The sequence below is a fragment of the Neodiprion virginianus genome, chromosome 4, assembly GCF_021901495.1.
Source record: "Neodiprion virginianus isolate iyNeoVirg1 chromosome 4, iyNeoVirg1.1, whole genome shotgun sequence".
NCBI classification, from domain to species: domain Eukaryota; kingdom Metazoa; phylum Arthropoda; class Insecta; order Hymenoptera; family Diprionidae; genus Neodiprion; species Neodiprion virginianus.
Window position 1 is genome coordinate 27848004 of NC_060880.1, and position 23071 is coordinate 27871074.

The window sequence follows — 23071 nt, forward strand, 5'->3', positions numbered from 1 at the left end:
TCTGACAGCAGTAGGTATCTGCATATTATACAGCAACTTCAAAAATGACCTTAGCACCCAGTCAACAGAGTCAAAGGTCGACGATAGGCACCTCTTCAACGTTGTCAATGAATTATTTATGCTGACATCAGCTGAAAAGTAAATACCCATAATCGATGTTAGTATCTCTGTCTGGATCAATTTGAAATCATTTGAAGACAGGAGTTAATTCTTTGACATAATATCCTAAGTGTTATTCAATTGACTTGGTCTGCGTAGAAGTGATTTCATATGTGTACAAACATTCTGTTGATTATAAAAACAACAACTGATACATTTATTCGTCCAAATTGACGATGAGATCATGTCACGAGAGTCGATGTTGGTCTAAGTTAAATTTAGTGGAATAAATCTAACACTAAGTCTGATTTACCCGCGATTTTAAGTAATATTTTAGTGCCCGTTGCCCTGATGAATACTGTGCTAGTTAACTTTCGAGGGTGATAAAGTTTATTCCAACTAGAGCAAAAATTGAACTCCCATTATCTATTTGATCCCGACCTTTAACTGCTGAAGCCGAACGTAAACAAAAATCACTACTATCAGAAGAGTTTTACACAGCACAAGCTTTTTATCAAATGATCACGCGATGCTGTAGCGTTCGCATTAAATTGGTTCAATGATTTTTACAGACCGTGTTGCATACATTTTTTGAAATATTCCGACTACGTGATTGAAACAATTGATCATTTCTGTACAACAACAACTCCGTAATTGTGTACGAATGGCAACCTTCCTGATTCCAAAAAAAAATTCAAAAGCAAGAATAAATTTGAAGCTTTGTTCTAATCTACAAAAAGAATTTGAAAAAAAGAAGTCTTCGATATCTCGCATATTATTCATGTGTCGAATAGCCATATCTCAAACGGCAAACGTAGCACGATTCATCAACAACGTTCTCCACGAGAAGATAATTTTTTCTTTCGAAGCGGTTGGTTTTTAATGAATTCCCTGCTCAAATCACTTTCAGCTGATAACTGATATTACTTAAGTTTGAATGTTCGCTATACTACGACAGTCAGCTCGAGACACTCGAGCATCGCACACTTTGAATTCTATCCTCGACAGTAGCCTAACGGCATAATGAGAGCGGTTTTAATTTGTGTTTTAGCAGTCCTAGCTCTGGCCTGTGTAAAAACCGGTACATAATCTGATAAATAATATTTATAATAGAAGAATATGGAATTCGACGACGAACATATATCTAGGAAAATAGTTTCCAAATCTCGCTTTCACCGATAACACTCGACTTTTACAAATCATGAAAAGTGCTATGGAAATATTCTTTTGACATAGTATACGTGAAATTCCGCATTCAATGCACTTATTGATGCACTCAGTCCCTCACGGAAAAAACCCTCAACTTGAGTGTCAATTCGTACTCCTAATTCATAGGTAATGCTAAATTCCCATAAGAAAAAATTAAGGGTATGAATTCACCTCAAATTGAAGGTTTTTTCCGTGAGGGGCGCGTGTTTGCGTAGCTTGTCGATGATTAATATATTATTCTGTCCTCGATTTTTCTGCAGCAGTCAACGGGCTTCCAACAGATAATGGCGGTCTGGATTTTTTCGCGAAGAGGCCAAAGATTTGCGAGCCCGGATCCACGAAAGCCCTGGACTGCAACACCTGTTTCTGCACCGCCGATGGCACTGCATGGGGCTGTACGCTGATGGGGTGTCCCGAGCACTACCCCCAGCATCGGCTTAAACGAGGTAACGAATTTCCCCAGTTTTCAAAGGCTGCATACCACATGTAAAGGAATAACACGAATAGTGTTAAGATAGTTTTACTACAATTATTACAGCTACGTCTTAGTTACGACTACTAGTATACCTATGTATACTAGGGTGTGTACTTTTTAACATTTTCATCAGAGCCCCCCTTCGACACGCTCCTTGTAATACACGAAAGCACTCATTTTTAACAGGGGAAACGATACGAGGGAAAAAACTTGTTTTTTAGCATACCTCAAGTTACATTTGTTTATAAATTTTTTCCGAATTCACTACAGATCTTCTACGCCGAAGTGGAGTAAGAGTACAATTTCTGTACGGCAAAGTGAAATTGCTGTACATTCCTTGTGAAGTCGACAGCTAACTCACAATCTCATAAAACTCGGTTGCCAAGATACACAACTGCTTTTCAAATTTCCTAAACTTGTGGCGTGAACCTAATTCATTTGCAAATTTCGTACAAATTGTTCTGGATATACTAACTTTCCGGATAATTGAACTATACGAGTACTCGAACTATCCGAATTTGAAGTTTCACATGGTAAAATCCCAGCGCTCGTGATTTTCTTTCTTTTGCTGACCTGTATTTGTCTTTTGAACTTTTAATTATGTACACAACAGTTTTGGTTCCATTTCCAAAGTGTACCTATCCGAGATGAAAAGTGCCACGTAAATACCCCAGCGCCTGTCTGCGTAACTTTTCCATGGTGATACATTTTTTGGTTTCGATTTTTTTTTGCAGAGGTTGATTCTCCCACGAAAAGACCAAAGATTTGTGAGCCTGGATCCACGAAAGCCCTGGACTGCAACACCTGTTTCTGCACCGCCGATGGCACTGCATGGGGCTGTACGCTGAAGGGGTGTTCCGGCCACTACATCCAGCAGCGGGCCAAGCGAGGTAAAGAGTTTTGAGGAACATTATCGTTTACGATGTACCGTGTCATGTAGGACAATTTTTACAGCTCGCAAAAGTTGATTTGATTGTCTCGCCGTTTTCATAATACACTGTGTCTCGATCTGCATGTTCAACCGTGACAAGTGCACGACGAGAATGAATTAGTAAAGAGTCGCCAAACCAATTCCATTAATGATAAAATATCATCGAGTGTGCACGAATGTTTGTATCAAGAAATGAATGCGTTGCAGTTACAAAAATCTTGGCTCACCTGTTGCAACCTTTTCACGAATCATTTGTATTAAAGTTCCGGTGAAAATCTACTCCGTTAATTCTCTAGTGTTGACGATTACATGAATTGGTAGTTTTTCTCCAAGACACTGTGCGAATAGTTAATCAGTACATACTATTCTTAGCCTGGCTCTAGCACTGACTAATGGTATATTTTTATCCTCAGGTTGACGATGTTCTTCCTCACCGGCTGGCTCGCATTTCAAAGCTATCTTTCTCTGGAGCGTCATTACTTCATCTGCCGCATTTAGAGCCACGCTACCTCGCCTTTATATGTATACAGTTCTCCAAGTGTACGTTGTAATACAGCGTTTTTTTTACATTAACAATAAAATGACAAAATAAATGCCTGTGAAAATCACACGAACCCTTTTGTAATCGAGTGACGAGTTTTATGTTGTTATGAAAATGCAATAAACACATTATTCCTACAGTTCTAAAGTCTAAATTTACAAAACCGTCCGACTCTTTGAGAATAATTTGTACGTTGTAAAGTTGCAACTGTTGCTTCGGTATATATGAAATCTTCCTGGATTTTGATACCCTTCTGAATGATGCCGTATTATAATTGTCGAGTACGGGTGATAGTGATAGAAAAATTATAAATATATACACGATGTTTTACAAAAATTATATGATTCTTATACATCAGATGTACCCATATCAACATATGCTACGCACGTTCGATTGAACAAATGTGACATTGCGACACATGTTCGCAATTTTCTATTGCTATTTTTGGAAAGATATCCCTAACTGGCTTACAGAGACCGGGTCTCACAATCAGCTGTCAAGTCAGATCTTTTTAGAAATGTTAGACCTAAAACGTAGCCGAGGTTCCGTATCTGCTGGCACGGTGAAGCATTAACAAAGATTACAATCACGTTGTTGTTGCGCTTGCCGCTTGGATGTAATTTGTGATTTTACGAAAGCGACGCCATCGTCATGGAACACGACTAAAGGCTAGAAAGTAATTATTATACGTAATGTATGGTACAGGCGCGTGTAAACATATTCATAACACGTCGAAATCGTTCTTTGTATAATTGTTTTTGCGAAATTATGACCGACATTGGTGTGCAAAAGGCAACCTCAAACAATTTGACAAAAATTGATTCAAGTATGATCCTCCCCCCAAAAAGCACCTCTGGTGCAAACACCTTTCGCCAAATACATCGAAAATGTGGTCATTACCCACAAATATACCTTCCCTGATCGAAAATGTTTGCACATAATCACCTTGTTAAAAAAAAAAAAAAAACATTTCACAAAAACACAGCATACGTAAACATTCTCATTCTTTATTATAAAAGATTCACATCACATACTATTGCCAAGTAGATGTCTGTTAATTCGCAATAAAAACATGATTGTAACATAACCTTTTGTCATCGTTTAGATGATGTCTCCGGCTACTACGCTGGTTAAGGGTCGTTTTAATGGATAATACCTGCGCTATGGAAATGTGATCCATTTGTGAGCGCCAAACTATACAAGTGCGCTATCGAACCCTGCTAATTTAATTGAAAATCCTGGGAATAAGAATTAAATTAGTAAGTGGTGCTTGGTGGGCCCTTTTAGAATTTAACCTTTTTAGTTGGGGGATAATGGATATACATATAAAGCGGTTTATATGATAAAAATGTATATTGAGATGTGAAGCACAAGAAAATTGTAAGTCGCATTCGATTTTCACATATGTTGTTCCTATGCAAGGTATGATACATTTCATCTTACTTATCTTCAGGGCTCACTTCATGACCTTATTGTTGAATATGCTGTAGTGTTCCAGCCGCTCCTCCTGTCAAGTTATTTTTCGTCACGTTCTTATTCGAAGTCGCTGGTAAACATTAACGGGAAAGCTATTCAATAGTTCATCAACATCACATCAAGGGTCTTATATAATCATTTTGAACATTTCGAATTTAATCACGCAGTAGGCGTGTAGATGTAGTGTAGAGTTCTGTGCGGGGTCAGCGGTATCGCATGAATGTTATCGTTAATCGAGGCTGATTTCTGGGAAATATTCTCACTGGAATTATGCAAGCATCATTTATTTTCAAGCTCAGTTTTTTTTCGAAATATTATCTACCGGCCTACTCCCGACTAAAATGGTTATTCCATTTGGAGTCACTTCGGTACCAAAACAATCACTGCAAAACGATTGGATCGTGCGTTGTTAATTTTTCAATATAATATCTGTTTAGCTTATAGAAACAGCTGTTTTGGTACATGGAGAATCTGTCTAATAATGCTGAAGTGAGTAATCGAATCGTAATGCCGTAATTCACGACTGAAATCATCTATTGGGTGTGAAGAAAAAACATCGGACCTATTTGCACACGGAATTCCGAGTTCAAGGATCTTGCCAAATGTGTTTCTTTTCCAAAAATAGAACTGAAATCGTTTTCGTTCGGAGAGCCACAAGTCCTGGATGCCCGGGGCGTTGACGCACGGCTTTGACAATTATTTCCACGATTTATTCAGTAAAATTTCAGTACTCGGGGAGCATCTCTGGAATAAGTAGCCCCCACTTAACGATTTGGATGCCATGCGATAAAGTTGAGATTACGAAACAGTCGGAAGATGATCAATTTGAAGGTTCTCTTTAGCATCGTAATGTGCATGTCGGTGATGCTTCACTGTACCGAGGTACAGCCGCGCAATAACAAGTTGAAACAAAAACATATGTGTTAATTATTTCTATATTCTCTATATATAGAGAGAAAGTAGTCGTAGCGACACGCGATGAGAGCGAATAGAATACGCGAGGAGGGTGAAGAGAATCGCACTTTGACGTTATGGAACGTTGCGGAGTTTTTGGAACGCAAGCTTGAAGAATGTGAAAGAATTGGCGTCCTGGACATCAATTTTATAATCTATTGAAAGGCACAGACCTAAGATTCCGAGCGACAAGCTATCCCGATTCAAGTTGGACCAGCTTCCGACGGCAAAATTACGAATAAACACTAAGCCACAATTCATTTGTGGATGTGACTGTTGAACAGTTATAGCGCCTAGTCCTCCAAGTCCTAAAAAGGCAATGGTTCTTTGAGCCTACATCGTCTCAGAAACTGTTGTACAAATATTCAATGTCAAAGTCTTAAGCGGTCAATTTAGTGCAGGGTTCGTTAGAACTGTCTAAATTTTCCACGACTGCCTAATGTTGTTTTCGTAAGTTTAAACTTGGAATTCCGCCGGGGGTTACGTCACCTGTAACTGATAAATTCACTGTGGTACTTAAGGCTGAACCATGGATATGCTACAGCAGTCTTTTCAGACCACTGGAACCGTACAGAACTTGTTCCTTTCAGTAGTTCAGCGTTGCGTTCAATATGAATGTGGTAGTCGCGCTATCCGTGGCTATGATACTTCTCGTAGCCGGACAAAATGGTAAGCGAATTACTTGAACTGTAGTTTTGAGCAACGAATAAGAAAACATAATTCACACTTTAATCTGGTTGGAACGCACTGTAATACACGAATGTAATCGCGTTGAGTATAATGTTTCGCAATCGAATCTATGCTGTAAAAATATTAATATAATATGTAACACGCTTTACATTTCTTTGTGTTACCTGAATGAATCCACGGAAATTCTAACTACAGCTGAAGCTGACTCTCAGTTTGTCGAATCTGACGTATCGAGGTTGGGTAGAAGTTTGAGCAATGAAAAGTGCGAACCAGGGTCCAGAAAATTTGATGGCTGCAATACCTGCACTTGTACCCTGGATGGAAGCGGATGGGGCTGCACTCGAAAATTGTGTGAAGAAGGAAGAATTGAAATTGTAGATTCAGGAAAGCATTCCAAGCGATCAGGTGAGAAATTTCTTTGTTAATGTTAGTAACTGCGTTTGATTTGTGAGACATTCATAACCTGGTGTCTAATGCGACCCGCAATTATGTTCTATTGCAGATACTAATTACGAGTCATTGAGTTAGATTTTAATCGGTTAATTCATTTATTATTACGCCTGTCTTAGAAGGACGGTTTTTGAGCCATTGGCAACTCATTATCTGCGCGTGAATCGACGTATGAATATTATTTGTCGTTTCATCTGTTATAAGAAAATCTTACGAGCGAGGCATGGAGAGCAAAATTTGTTTATGATAGTTATCTGGCCCGTATTAATGATGTTCGGGATGGTCGCAAGTATTCCCGGCGTTTCGCATTGTCGCATTAGTCAAACCCCGAATACTGACTCTTGTGCTCGTTCCAACGCTTCATTATCACCATGTACGGTATAATTCGCTCTGGGCCTGCGACGTTGGAACTTTTGATTTTTAAATGGCTTGCGACTTTTTCCCGACTTTGTCTCAAGTCTCAACTGACGACTAGTATTCTTCGAAGCTGAACCTAATTCGTTATGCTGCAATGATTCGTTCGAACGAAGTGCAGGGGCATTTATTAATTTCGTTTTACCGGTAGTGAAATACACACGAGATATTCGTTTGTACGCATATATCAAAAATCGTGTAGGTCGTAAATACGAAATCAACTCTACGATCTTAAACCAAAATTTAAGCAGGAGAACATTCAAAATTAACACGATCGATTTTCAGCCGGGCCGGGATTTCCTGCGGAATTGAAACCCCGTGTGGCGAGCTCTTGAGAATCAGAAGATTTACTTTCAGCAACCGACAGATCTATGACCAGGATCCACGGAATATGATGCCTGCAATAATTTCCACTCTCTGTCAATGGCCTTGGATGAGCTTGCACGCAAATTCACGGTGAACAGGCTCATATAATCGAAGAAGATGTCATCGCGTTTAATCTATAATAATTCGTATAAATCCATTGCAATTTGCTGATTGACTAGAACAGATATGTTCATAGAACTGTACGTAAAACTGTATTACTAATATTGTACTTGAATTTTGATACGGGTCCTGATCGAAATGACAGGTTTTAAGGAAGTTGATGGAATTTCATATAATAAAAGAAACTACAGCATGAATGTGTGTGAAGATTGCCAAGAAAAATCACTTTATTGGAACGATGGTAGAAGGAAAGATGAGTGATGGAGGTTGACTGAGAGAAGGATAACCGAAGACGATGGTAGCCGAAAAGGAACTGTTTAGGCAGAATACTTGTTACGTAATGTAATAATAAAGATGTGTGAGATGGTTGGACGTCCGTAGACGCGGGCTGCTAAGAGGTTGGTAGTTAATTCCCTCATTCTAGGAGGTCCAAGGGCTTGTGGACCTTGCTCTTTGGCTGCGGTGGCGAGGGAGTCTTCGATGACACCCTGAAGGGCTGCATCTTAGGAGGTATTGCTTGGCGTCGCTTCCAGGCACTTGGCCAGGTGTTTTGGCCTGGTCATCGAAGGAGTGCAAAATTTACAACCCCGAGTCCGCGATGCTCGATAGCTTTCTAGAAATCTTTCCCGAGCACAAGGCTATGCCGGATTTTCTTCACGAGCCTTCAGGATGCGTTTATCAATTGCCAGACGTATCCCGTTTTCGACCAACTTTGTCCGTTGATAATATTAATTGTGATCTAACGGTAAGTGAAGGCAATATCGATAAACGTGGATAAATATTGTCGATATTTACAGTGTCCAGTTTTATTTTCATTTTGATCAAAAGGACCCCGTGAACAATAGGAATGGTTTGAATAGAAAGCAACGCTGTATCCGAAATTTAATATGTGCTTCGATAAATTACATTTTTCTCGGTAAAACTGACATGAATAATATTTTGTATGATAAGCTGAAGTGAGTTTTATGTGCTGGTCTTGCCTACTGCATCTTGCTTAGTGACCAGAATAGGAGATTCAGAGACTTGAGTTCTTGAAGATAGAGCCAGTTGAAAAAAGTCTGTTTCGAAAAAGTTGAAAGATTGGAAAATTCATAAAATCGACACAGGTGGCCTAATCGAAAAACGGCCGAACAGGTGTTTTTTTTTTTTCGATAGACGAATCGAGGAAAAAATTGACACCAAGATCGGCGTCGGTGACCTTCACCGATTAGGTGAAATGGTGTGGAATACCTCATATATACGATTGGAATCCTTTGAGATTCTAAATTCAATTTACTGATCTTCGTAATGTGTTCGAGAAATGAAACATGGATTGGATCATCGCATATTTGTGTATGGCGGAAACTATGGTTGTCGACAGGCGACTTTCCGGGATCTATGACACAACCGCAGTGCGTCGAATTCTGCAAATGGTAAGCTATAAACTGCCACGGATCTATGAATCATCGAAATCTACAAGAAAGAAATCATGATTATTCCATTGCATTTTTGACGTAAAAACGAACATAAAAACTGACTATAATATGAGCCGAAAAATGTTTATTTAGAGAATTACAGACAATCGAATATATTATCGTAATATTTATATTCATATTTTTTTATAGCTTTTTATATCTTCATTTTCCTTATTCACCTTTCGAAATTATGAAGTCACCGTCTCCTAATTAGGAGACCCAATTGGTGTCCAAAATTTTGTTATACTTTGTAAGATTTTTCTGAATTTTTTTTAGATTTTGCAAAGTTGGAGTTTTTTCTCAAGTTTTTAAGTTACACTTCAGAGACGTTGGGTCAAAAAATTCTGACATAAATTGCGAATGCGTTTTTTCTCATGTACTTTCATATAAAAAATTACAAAGCTAATGCGAGACATCCACGTAGAATCTTGATCGAGATGTCTTGAAATGTCTCACATCTCATTGTCAATTCTCTGATCAACTTCTTCGACTATTTCTCCCATCGCTTGCACCAAGAAGAGGTTACTAACTCAGCTAACAGTAAATCACACCCGGTGAGCGATGGCAATACCAGTTCTTGTCGTCTTTACATACCGACCGCTTGCCGGATTGAGTTACGCGTTTAAAGAAGAACGCAGAGGACGCCGCTTGACGATGAATTTATCTCGTCCATTTTCGACTACGATAACCCTCGTAAGGCTAGCGTCTTCCTAGTCTTTACATATATCTTCAGTCAACGTTAATTAGTCCGACCGCACGGACTATAACAATTATTTTGAGCTTGATGTGAGAAAATTTGTATGACGTAGACCAGCGTGCTTCGTGGGATAGATTTTCATAAGATTAGAGAGTACCAAAATATGAATCATTATTAGTTCTCATACGAATTCATAGAACGGCCAACCAGATGGAGAACTTGTAAAGTTTATTAGATATAAGTTTAATAATCAAATAGACTTGCTTAGAGGTATAATAACGGAAAACTTTTGTATTTGCGAGCTCCAGAGATGCGTCTATTAATCTTGAGCACACAGATCGACGTGCACCTTGATTCGCTCTTCAATTTATAGAAAGTCCCGTCAAATGCGACTTAAGAGATTATGTACGCAATCTTATTTCCAAAGAATTTTGCCACCTTCAATTTTTTACTTAACCATTTTCAACCTGTAATGTTCAGGAAACGAGATATTGTGTAAAACCAATTCTTCGTACCTTTTCGCCATCATAAAGTTCAGAGCTGATCTAGGCGGAGAAAAACGTAAAGTCTTGTTAATGACATCCAAGCGAAGCGTTTAAACTAATGAAATTCTTTTATGAACAGTTTGTTACGGTCGAAACTCTGCCGTCTGGTCCAGTAACAAACTGTGCACACGAGTTGAGGACCACCTCCACTATCTCCAATGATTTTGAGCATGTTTTGCCAGTCAAGTGTCCAAAGTATTCATAAAAGATAAGACTTGAGCAATTCGATGCTAAAAATGTTCAAACATCCACTTACTCCATACCTACTGCAAAAATTAATATATATAATGCGGAAAGAACTCAACAATCTCCTTTGCACTGATTATCAGTAAAAGGTCCGTCACTTCTTTCCAGCTTGTCCGATAATACACGCGCGGATGGCATTTTTACTAAAAAAGTATAATCTAGTCACTTGATACAGAGTCTATGAAAAAATAAACTGCATTGTCCACGGCCATCGCCATTCTGGTTTTACTGCCGTCGCGTTGATCTACTTTTGAACCGACCCGTGGCTTCCATGTACTAGATTAAAGTTGTAAGTATAGCGCAGTTTTATCGAACGTTGTAAACTTGCGTGTCGAAACAATTCGTTGGGAACGCCTGAAAGCTATGGTTTTTAAGTACGTACATACTCGCTCTTCACTTTCGGTTATCACCCGACTGATTTGTTACACTTACAGTAGTGCTTAAAAGTATTTTGACAAAGATAGTAATTGAGTTAATTACATGCAAGTATAAACTACAAAAATCAATAATATTATTTGTTGAAAGAAATTCGATGTTCTGCATAATTGTTAAAAGTTAACTCTCGATTGCTCGAAAATAAAGTAAAAATAAAGAAAAGTAAGAAAAACGATTGATCAAAGTAATTACGAATTTCATATTAGCAAAATACTTTTGAGCGCTACTGTAAATGTTAACTCAACTTTCTTTTTTAAGAACCGCAAATTCATTCAGGTATTTCAGAAACGCAATGACAGTGTTAAGTTACAGAAAGAAACAAATTATTTATTGCGCAAGTAAATCATATAACAAGATGTGTATTTACGAGAAGAGAAGGGTCGATGACTTGTAGTGGAACTAAGATGAAATATTAGAACTTGATTGATTATTTTACGAACTGCAAACATTTGAAATCTCATATAGTATTTATTTTCGCTGTATAGTACATGGAACGAGATATCGTTGATTGAATATTCTTAGATATTTATAAATAATCGCTGAAAATCGGTTTCTGTAATTCTCCATTTGTAAATTATGTCTTTAACGGATAGAAGTGATTCATTCGGCAATGAACATCCACTGCATGACAATAGTGGACTTCAATTCGACGAAGTACGACGCGTCAATGTGATTGAATTAAATACAGTCAAAATGTATCGACGTTAATCAATCGAAATTTTTTCTCCGTGTACAGACTTCTGATACAGCGATTCCTCAAATTTATTATAGGTAATGCTTCCAAAGTTAGCAGACTCATTGTCAGTTTGGAATCAGCTGGTTAATAAGTTGGATGTTTTTGAAGGTAGCGATTTCACTTATTGCGGTTAAGTAATGACTCAATGACGTATATCGGATTGAGATATAACTGAAAGTAAAAATTCTTTTATTTTCCAAAATTGTGTTTCGTTAAGACGGGCTTTGCCATTATCACCTGACCTTCAATGATCCATTCTGACCTATTACCATTCAAGCTTATCTCCGAGCAGCTATCTCGAATATAATTCAAAATTCACGTAATAAACATTACTCAATGTTATCATCGTTCGGTTTAAAAACAATCGTCATTATTATCTGTATCTCGGTCAAAGTTCCTCCACTCGACTTTTAATTCAAGTTTCAAATCGGCGTACGCCTTTCTGGAAGCTCATCTAATATGTAATATTCTTAACAAATAAAACGCGGCACTGACAACGAGGCGATAGTTTCCACTAAACGCTTGAGTACACAGTTTAAACGATTGCAAATCCAGTTTGTACAAAATGAAGAAGGTGTTCATATACGCTTTCACTTTCATGAGTCTGTTTTACGCAGAAGTTGGTAAGTTAAAATATCATCGGAATAACTGTCGGCAAATAATGACGGACAAATATAACGGAGTTTGATATTTTTTAGTCAAAGGAGCTTCGCAAGATTGGCCAGACACGGAGCTAAATCTGCATCGTGTAAATCCGTACAAACTAATGTTGCACAAGAGAAGTATCCCGAACTCTCAGGTCTGCATACCGGGTACTACGAAACGCAAGGAATGCAACGAATGCCTCTGTGTCGGGGACGGTTCAGAGTGGTCCTGCTCCAGAATGGAGTGTCTTCAATTTGCATCAACATCCCGGAGTTCCGACGACGCTTCAATAAATCCAGATCAAGCGAAAAATTTGCGTCGTACGAAGCGAAGTATGAGCAAGAATTTCAGTATACATATACGAATGATTGCAAGTCAACTATAAGCAACCTCGGTAGTCGGGTCTAATTTTTATTCTACTTCACAGAGTTACTGATCATGGGCCCCTGTGATAGAGCAACGTACATGTACGAATGTAACCATTGTTGGTGCGAATCTGACAGTTGGGGCGGCCATTACGCCTGCACCACGAATCCCTGTCCAACTTCTACGCCGCGTACAAATGCCTGAACAATGTGTTTGCTACTTGTAAAACAACTCGAAAATGTGGACGAGTTTTTGGACTCTCGAGACGTTAAATGAAATGTAGTTACTTCGTTATTACGTGTGACTCGAGTGTCGTTTGTGAAACTTTAATAAATACGGTGCTTTAAACAATTGTCACGTCTGCGCGAATGTTTGTCATTTATAAATCTCGTTCCCACTATTCACCTTGGCGGTGTAACTTTGTACACTGCATAAATTCAAATTTCCACGCGTCCATACAGCGCTGTACGGTCTTAATTGTGTTTGCAAACATAACTATATGGGGCTTTCATTGTCAACTCGAGCAATGATTTGCCCGCAACATGTTTGATTTGCTTCGCTATATTTTAAACAATTCTCATATTTCAAAGAGATTATCAGTATAAAATACAAGATTTTTGCAAAAATCCGATCTTGAGATGGGTTTGAGTAATAAAAAAAAATTAACGGTCAGAGAAAAAACTCTGAGAAAATTCGGGACTGCTTTTTTGAGATCGGAGAGTTGTGTAAATAATCGTGAATAGAATGAAAAATGGTGAGAGAAAATCGTTCTCCAGTGGACATGAAAAGCTCCATTATATGCATTAGTAATATGTGTGTTCGGAAACACAGAGTAAAAGTATGCACTCGTCGCTTCAGTGAAAAAACAAAATTCGAATACGGTAACCATGGTTGAACGTTGTATAATCAATTCCCAAGTATTTCCCAAATGATCGTTCGAAGTTTGGTAATAAACATACACACTGTAGAGTTGCTGCAACATATCAGGTAGCGTTAATCATACGATTGCTCGTCAGCCGTTGAACGACTTATGAATTATGTGATAAAATTAACGAGTGAGCAATTATTCTTATACTCGCTAAATAAGTTCTCTGATACCTGGCACAAATCGGCGCAGATGAAGAATTATATCGCACTGGTCACAAGTACCGCAATGGGTGTCTATGACCCAAACACGCAATAGTACCAAGAGAAGGTAGGTGAAATAATTAAATTCTTTCGTGTAAAAATACCTTTAGCTTGTGAGAATTTTATAAACATTGATCTGTGGTGTAGAGTTGTTTAGTCTTTTAATGACGAAGTAAATATCGCAGGTTGAATTTAACGAGAGACATAGAGAGGGAATTGCCATTTGTCCGATCCCCTTGTCTGTGAAACTGAAAATTGTAGTTGATTGCGTCATCCGCTTTCCAGACTTCTTGAAAAATATTGTTCCGATTTGGATTCGCTATCGCATCTCCGTCGCGACGTCAAATACTTTTCTCGCAGTATTCATCCTTGGCTCCTGATTCCCTGGTTCCTTACGTTCCGTGGATACGAAATTATATTTAATTCCGATTCTTCGGTGAGCTGCGTTACTCCTTTTCGGGCATTCAGCCGATATTGTTGACAAATTTACTCGATAATGATGAAGAATCTTCCAGTATGCTTTTTGATTCTCGTGGTGTTGGCGATTGGTAAGTAACGTTATCAATATATCTTGAGGCCCGTCAAACTTTACGTCAATCGCCATGAGTCTTGTCATAATCATTGACCATCGAATGAAATTCGCGACCCATTTGTTCAAGCTCAGTAGTTATTTCGATATTTCGTTAAATCTAGTTCAGATTTTAGTTTTTATTTGTTTTTTATTGAACCGTTTTTCGGTACTAACCTACCATCCGATATGTACTAAAAGGAATCCACGGACACCCAAGTGGCAAAGTACGGGAACAGATTTGCACACCAGGGACACAGACTAAGGTAGACTGCAATATGTGCACCTGTTCTGAGGATGGAACTGCTTTGGCCTGCACTAAAATGATGTGCGTAGAAACACTAAGAGAATATTTGAATGCGAATGGCTTACGAAAACTTCCTAATCAAGACAACCCGTTGCTTCGTACCAAACGAGGTTTTTGAATTCACATTTGTCTAACTGTAACCAGCCGCTAAATGCATTTCAACTTCATTCTTCGTTTGACCTTTCAGATCAAGTCTGCGAGCCTAACAAAAGTAGAACAATCAATGATAACATGACATGCCGATGCAGAATTGACGGAACCAGCGAGAATTGCTTCAAGATGTTCTAGCAAAGAATTGACTAATGTCTGAGGAAACGACGCAATTTCCTTCCCACGTTGAAGCCAAATCAAGGAGTCGTGAATGAATAATTAGGTACTTAGTTTTCACCTGATGTTCTCTTAATTTTCGTCACACGAGATTGTAAGGAAAAAATGTAAACGTTTTGGGAGCACGTCATTGTTATGTGTAGCCGTTAAAATACTATTGTTAATTACAATAAAAAATTTCCTTATTTACATATTTTCTAATCAGAAAACGGTACGTTCAAAAACATGTTGACACACAATTATTTTATCATGGAAAGCTTTTATGTGTTTGTTTATTAATGAAATTTACTGGAAATTCTTTTTTTTTTCGATAACTGTGTAAAAATAAAATTGTATCAATTAAGTCTTCTTTTGTTTCGAGCAACACTTTTTTGTTGAAGTTGATTACGCACTTTATCGGTTCATTTTCATTCATACGAATTAAAAATTGTCTCTTGAGAACTGTTAAGCGTGTTTGATAGATTAGGTAATGACGAGTATGTGAACCTTTACCTGGTTTTTATTTTCTCATTACGTGAAATTTGAAAAGATATCAACATGGCTTTTTCAAGAGTAGATGTTATTATCAATCCTCCGCCTTGTTGTTACTTTGTTGGATTCAAAGTCTTCTCTCGAAATTTAAATTTTATAAAAATTAACTGTGTTTTTTACACATCGATGTACGGTTAAGATGATCTTGTCTTAATTCACATTAGTTACGTAGCATTATTGGTTTGAAGATATTTTCAATGAAAAAGGTTGAATTGAACTTTTTGACGGAGAACTTTTTACTATGTATCGTTACTTTCTCCTTGCTCGTCTTCCCAAGAGTGATCGAGTCCTTGTTTCCGCTTGATGTGCTCTATTTTTGGCCGCGTACATTTACAAGTCAAAAGCTTATCGATACGCCTTATTTGATTTCCTGAATTCCGTTATGAAAGAGCGATGTACCGTCGAAATTTGAACCCATTCCGTTCTTTTGTTTATTAAATATAAGAAGAAAAAGGGTTTTCTCGGCTGATAAAGGTAGGACTGCTACATAAAGTTAAACGGAAAATCTTTTTACCAGTAAAAATCAGAATCAGGCCCCCGTTGGATTCCTTACAGGATCTCCCCGATTTTCTACCTAACTCGAGTTTGATTGATTTTTAGTGTTTTCTTTGTTAATCAGCCGACTCGGTATGGCTGTGTGCATTGGTGTTAGATGTTTGTTTAGGTTTTGGACCAAGGTTCTTCTCTTCACCGTGGGACACTTCGGTTAGATTCTAATTTTCTTTTATGGTTGAGCGCCAATTGCGAGAAGCAATAGATATTTTAATTGGAGAGTAGATAAGAATCTCAGGGTGTTTGGAATTACTTCCTGGGGCCAAGTTCAAATTTTTTACTCGTAAACATGGATTGCAAGAAATACTTTCAATGATACAACTAGGTTAGAGGTAACCTTTGGAGTTTACATATAATCTCCGTTTGTTTGATCAAACTAACACAGGTGTAATTACAGAATTATGGGATATTTACTATTAGAGAATTTAAGGCTCTTATAAATTAAAAGACAATATGTATAATTATATCCCAGATTTCCTTACATATTATATTTCCTTTCTTTTATATTGAATGTGATTTAACACTTATTTATTTACCTGCGATTTATGAAATCTAAATCCTATTTTTTTTTCTAGTCCAATAATTCTCTATTAATCTACGAATCTGATCTACTTGGAAAATATCGATACAGGATGTACATTTGCTTTAAAAAGGAGAAACTCGAAGAAGCCAGATGGGGAGACCCACGTACACCATAAACTGCTCGAGATAAATATTTTTCACAGAATAGAACAGGCTTGAGAACTATCGTATCACAAGCGCTGTCTATCTGCTAAAAGGGTATGACGAAACATTCTGGATAACCGGAGTACAAACAGATCTGCTTTTTGAATTTAAAGAAACAGTCGGAATAACCGAAGTACAAACGAATTTGTTGTTTATTGCTACGCTTATCTATGTTATCTCTCTGTGCGTAAAGCAGTCCCTAATATAATAAAATGCTATTGGATACTTTCTAAATTATCATCTTTTATCATTAATAAATTTCTAGCAATTCTTTTATTGAACATAACGCCCCATTCTGTAAGGGTATGTTTTGACACGCAACAACCACTTGGACTGCTATTCGCCTTGACGATCTAAGTTTATGCACTGCATGAATTCAAATTTCCATGCGCATATATGGCAAGTGCTAATTGTGACTGCAAACATAACTGTATGCATTAGTCATACATGCATTCACGAGCGCCGAGCATATGTATGCACTCGTCGTTTCCGTTAACAAAAAAATTACAATACGATAATGATGGCCGAACGATGTATAATCAAGTCTCAGATATTTTACAAATAATTATATAAACTTTGGTAAACATATACATATATAAATATATATAGTTACTGCAACATATCAGATAGCGTTAATTATTCGATTGCTTCTCGGCCGTGGCCGACGAACGAGTTATAAATTATGTGATAAAATTAACGAGTGACCCAGTATTCCTATACTCGATGAATAAATTCTCTGATACCTCGCACAGAACGGTACCTACAAAGGATAAAAAAAACTTGATCACACTAGTCGTAAGTACCGCAATGGATGTGTAGACATACGTGCAATAGAATCAAGAGAAGGTAAGTGAAATAATTTTTTCATGTAAAAATAACTCTATAACGCTAATTTTTTGATCCGTTATTGACGGAGTAAATATCGGAGATAATGCTTGACGAGAAACCTTGAGTCGAGATTCTTGCTTTTGGAACTGAGAAGTGTAGGTAATTACGTCACCCGCCTTCCAGACTTCCTGAGAAATGTTGTTCCGATTGGGATTCCCTATCGCATCTCCGTCGCAACGTCAATAACTTTTCTCGCAATATTTATCCACGGCTTCTGATTGGTTAGTTTCTCACGATTCAGGGATTCGAAATCATATTTAACTCCGAGTCTTGGGTGAGCTGCGTTACTCCTCGTCTGGTACTCAACTGATATTGTTGGCAAGTTTTCTCGATAATGATGAAGAGTCTTCGAGTGTGCTCCGTGATTCTCGTGGTGTTGGCGATTGGTAAGTAACGTTATCAATATATCTTGAGGCCCGTCAAACTTTATGTCAATCGCCATGAGTCTTGTCATAATCATTGACCATCGAACGAAATTCGCGAGCCATTTGTTCAAGCTCAGTAGTTATTTCGATATTTCGTTAAATCTAGTTCAGATTTTAGTTTTTATTTGTTTTTTATTGAACCATTTTTCGGTACTAACCTGCCATCCGATATGTTCTAAAAGGAATCCATGGACACCCAAGTGGCCAAGTACGGCAACAGATTTGCACACCAGGGACACAGACTAAAATAGACTGCAACACGTGCACCTGCTCTCAGGATGGAACTGCTTTGGCTTGCACTAAAATGATGTGCGTCCAAATACCAAAAGAATATTTGAATGCGGATGGCTCCCTGAAGCTTCCTCATCAGGACAACCCGTTGCTTCGTACCAAACGAGGTATGCTGCTTTTGAATTGACATTTACTCAACTGTCACCAGTCGCTAGGTACATTTCAGCTTCACGTTTCATTTCACCCTTCAGATCAAGTGTGCCAGCCCAATGCCGTGAGAATATTGGATTGCAATACTTGTCGATGCAACCCGCAGGGAACCGCCGAGGCGTGCACCAGGAGTATATGCCCAAAACCTCAGGAACTTCCACGGGTACGACGTGATCTCCCCAATCCTCTGAAATGCAAGCCGAATGAAGGCTTCATGGATGATTGTAATCATTGTTGGTGTTCGCGGGATGGTCGTTCAGCTGCTTGTACCCTGATGGCATGTCCTCCTAACAACCTTACGAGACAGCGACGTGAGACTCGCTGTACACCAAACGAAAGGTTCATGGACGACTGTAATCATTGCACATGTTCACCCGATGGTCGGTCTGCGATATGTACGCTCATGGGGTGCCTGCCAAAAGATTTTAAGCCGCCGTCTCTTCGGACATAGGCGACATTGCAAAACTAGGTGTTCACTCGATGGTCAGTCAGCTGCTTGCATATTGATAGCTTGTTGTAGAAAAATTAATCCACTTAATACACACAAGCCCAAAATAAATTTCGGAAAAGCACTGAAAACGTCAATTCTGTGGGAGTTTTTATATATTTAATATATCTTCAAAAGATTTCACCTCGGTGTTAGCTTAAGTGTCTGTAAATATACGTGATAAATTTGTACGCGATGTAATAATGTGAATAAATGGTTGTTGGGTAGACATTAATAATTTGGAGCCTATTATATCATCCGCTTACCAGTATATTGGCATATCGACCAGCTGCCTCTTCCTTATCTCTCACTTGACAAAGTCGAGAAGGACTGAGATATTTGAAATTACAAGCCGTGACGTGACGCTGAATTACAGCGTAACCCAGTAAAGTCGAAAATACAATAGAATAATAATGATAATAACAACCAAACGTGGTTATTTGACGTAATTAAATGTTGATGCGGGTTTTCAATAAAAGGTAACCGCTTAGTAACTGCCGGAAAAATATGATACCCAGGGTCATTTTGGAACTGTGTACGTCATAAAGAGGTTCCGAAGTGACGAAATAATAACTGTGACACGTTCCACCAATAATATTTACTATGCTTACGCTTAACATCGATATCCAATCATCACCTCGGCAGATGAACATCCGCTAAACAACTCTACAGATTTAAACGAAGGTATTCGGCTAAACTATCAGAAACTCGATGATCACCTTGCGATTCACTCAACCGCGTATGCGCAGCGATACCTGAAGCATTGATTAATATTCACCTCATGTGTATGCACGTGCCATGTATTTCCAAACTTCAGTACTTATTAAGAAGAGAATACAAGCATCGGGAAGTACCTGGAGGTATTTGCGGGTTCGCTTTGTTCATACCCAAGCCTTTATTTGCTCTACGTTTTCTGACTGACGTTTATACTGCGCTGAATGCAGTTTCAAGACAGATTGTTGCCATCGTCTAGTGCTGGCATCAGATTCTATCGCGCGAATGCGTCACTTACATTATAAAATTTTGTAACCATACGAACTAAACAACAGCAGCCTTTTATTCATTTAGTAAATCGAATTTACAAGAACGGATGTCTGAGATCTTTTCTACTCCACTCCATGTGCGTCTGGTACTTGTCAGCACTGAAATTCAGTAAAAATTTATCCGTCATAATTGTAGGTGACATCAACGTACGATTGCCCAACATTCTGAGTATAATTAAGATATGATTGCATTTGCGATTGCAGCGTACACTTCATATTGTACTCACATATTATTTTTTTCCCTTTCAATCGGCAGAAACTCATCAATTCTGTTTACGCGGAGTTATAGACTGTCACACATTGGTGATTCACTCGTGTTCATCAATTGTATTGTTGTTCGAATTATATGTATCACCCTTTTGCAATCCAGTAAAAGCTGTTTATATTGATATGATATCAAAGCATGCCGATAATCGGCGAGTCAGCTGGACGCTTCATAAGTTATTCGTAAAAACATTCGGGATTTTCTGCAGCTTTCATCACGCAACGGCATTTCCGAGTAATAGATCTTCATATATCCGAGTGTGTCTCGCTTGACCTATTTGTTTCTCAATTTTTGATCTTACATAAATACAGCTGCTGATAAGTGGTACCGTTTTTGAGAATGCTAACCTTCGGTGGAATCGGTCGCGTTGCATGTTTGTCTTTCGTGAACCAAATACCCACAGACAGACCAACTGTGTTTGAACTTTAACCGTTCTTTTTATCTCGATTCAATATTCCCCACAGCACATTTAATTCTAGAAACAGAATTTTAACTCATACATCTCATACGGTTCTTTCTGCTTCTGAGAATCGAATGGAATAAATTTTGATAAAAAACTACTTACGGCCGCAAGTAACAGTAATAATCTCAACGCAATTAAGCTACGTTAACATAAGTCACGAAAATGTGCCGTGATTTTGGTTAAAATTGTGACAAATTTTTTAAACGCTTCTTGTCAGCTTGCATGAGCTTATTACGCACAAGTATTGTATAACACTTGAACTTATAAGCTTACATATTGATTATCTTCCAGTTACCAGATAAAAAAATGACGGCTAATGAACTTTGTTGACATTGTTTTTTCATAGTCAGATCAGTTCTCTTTAATCTCAGACGTTTACTTTATTTGCTTGCGTTGCATTCGACTCACGTTCGCCGAAACCTGATTACGAACGAATTTCGAAAGACTGGCTAAAACTTTTTGTAACCATCGAGAATTTTTTTAACACAAGAATATCAATCGATTCTTGATAACCCGAAGGAGATCGGTAAATATTATTTTCGGAGCGAGTGTGTCATTAAAAATTCTCATCGCATTACAGTCATCAGCTCCGCTTTGTGTGAGATTTTTTCAGTTTATTTAAGTATTTGCGCATATTGCCATGCTGCGTATATTTTAACTTGTTCAAATGTTGATGATAAATCGAACAGATAATCCATATCTTCTAATTCTTGAATTTCCACAATTTAACTGTGCGCGCTTATACCGCCGTAACATAGGCAACCGAGGCGACGGTTACGCTAATGGGTTAGCACTCTACTGGCGCTTATGAGGTCGATGCATGGCTTACATTAGGTGTTTCAAAAGATATGGTCTCGCTGATTTGTACAAGATTTTTCTTCAAAGACCTACCAGATTTACCTACCAGGCCCGAGAATACGAGCTGATGAAGCGCAAGGTTATTTCCATTTCGTATTTGGGTATTGTGACGTAGCTACGGTTTCTCTGTAATTGTCATACACGAAGTGATTTATCGTTTTGCAGGAAAGGAGAAAAATTACAAGCCAAACACAGGGTACTTCTGCAATGACTGCAATCGTTGCATCTGAACTAAAGTTGGAATAAGAATGTTGTCGACTGTATCGTGACCCAGGCCGTGAGACGTAACTGTTATATCAACGAGTCAATTATAAATCCAGGCAACCCGGAAAATGAAAAGCTTACCCCCGAGACAGCGAGGATCGTGCTCCGAGGGGTGACCGAACCCCAAGGCACCGCACAAGAAGTGAACGCAATGTGCAACGGGCTGTTCTGAAAGACGGAACGCAAAGATGCCTGCGTCACTCAAGTACTCGCATTCAAAGTTCCGGGTTGCCTTGATGGATATGCGGAAGAATAAGACTATGTACGTACACTACCGAAATGTGGTAAATGCGCAAGAAATCTGTCCCGCGCGCAGAGGGCGCCACCGGCAATCGAAGCGATCAAACCAAAAATCGGAGCGCTCGGCACGAGGGAGCATTTCACAATTATCACCCATCGCGACAGGTCGCTAAGCGGGATTCGCAGCCGCCGATACACCCAGTAAGAAGGAGCGTATCCTCAAAAGCTTTGCTCACCTGAAATATGGATGTCATCGACGAGTAAACAGGTAATATCTTTCCTGTTGTCAGATGTAGAAGATGATGGACGGCATAAACTGTTTATCCAGAAACTTAGACAATTATCGATCGATTGATTTAGTTCTTCTGTGATTAGAAATGTTGAATAATTCGGCCGGGATTACTGAAATAATTATTTATAACAGGTCCGCACTAGAGGTAATAATATGTTATATCTATTCAAGTTCTTTTCAGGATCGCAACTTTCATATTAGGATTCAAAGTAACATGTATGTGGCTCTCCTCACTTGACGTGCTTAATTCTTTCCTTCTACAACTATCGGTTACCTGTCGCGTAGCGCAGGCATCCTTCTCACCCATACGCACATATACATACATCTGTCTCTAGGTAGCATATAAAATTACTTATATCCTAATAAGACGAATTTGACATATTCGCGTAAAAGTATTCAGTGTCATTCCGGAACCAC

General features: G+C 38.4%; 2 protein-coding genes across 2 annotated transcripts; both read left to right on the plus strand.

Moving 5' to 3' along the window:
- The first annotated feature begins 1037 nt into the window (after nt 1-1037).
- Nucleotides 1038-19464, plus strand: LOC124302874 (uncharacterized). The gene is made up of 9 exons (XM_046759444.1): nt 1038-1180; nt 1569-1754; nt 2518-2673; nt 6571-6780; nt 12537-12815; nt 12911-13039; nt 14493-14525; nt 14747-14962; nt 18784-19464. The coding sequence occupies exons 1-9, from the start codon at nt 1123-1125 to the stop codon at nt 19191-19193; spliced, it is 1677 nt and encodes a 558-aa protein (XP_046615400.1). The 5' UTR covers nt 1038-1122; the 3' UTR covers nt 19194-19464.
- Nucleotides 12245-13200, plus strand: LOC124303151 (pacifastin-like protease inhibitor cvp4). Its single transcript, XM_046760033.1, has 3 exons — nt 12245-12461; nt 12537-12815; nt 12911-13200. The coding sequence occupies exons 1-3, from the start codon at nt 12404-12406 to the stop codon at nt 13051-13053; spliced, it is 480 nt and encodes a 159-aa protein (XP_046615989.1). The 5' UTR covers nt 12245-12403; the 3' UTR covers nt 13054-13200.
- Nucleotides 19465-23071: the final 3607 nt, after the last annotated feature.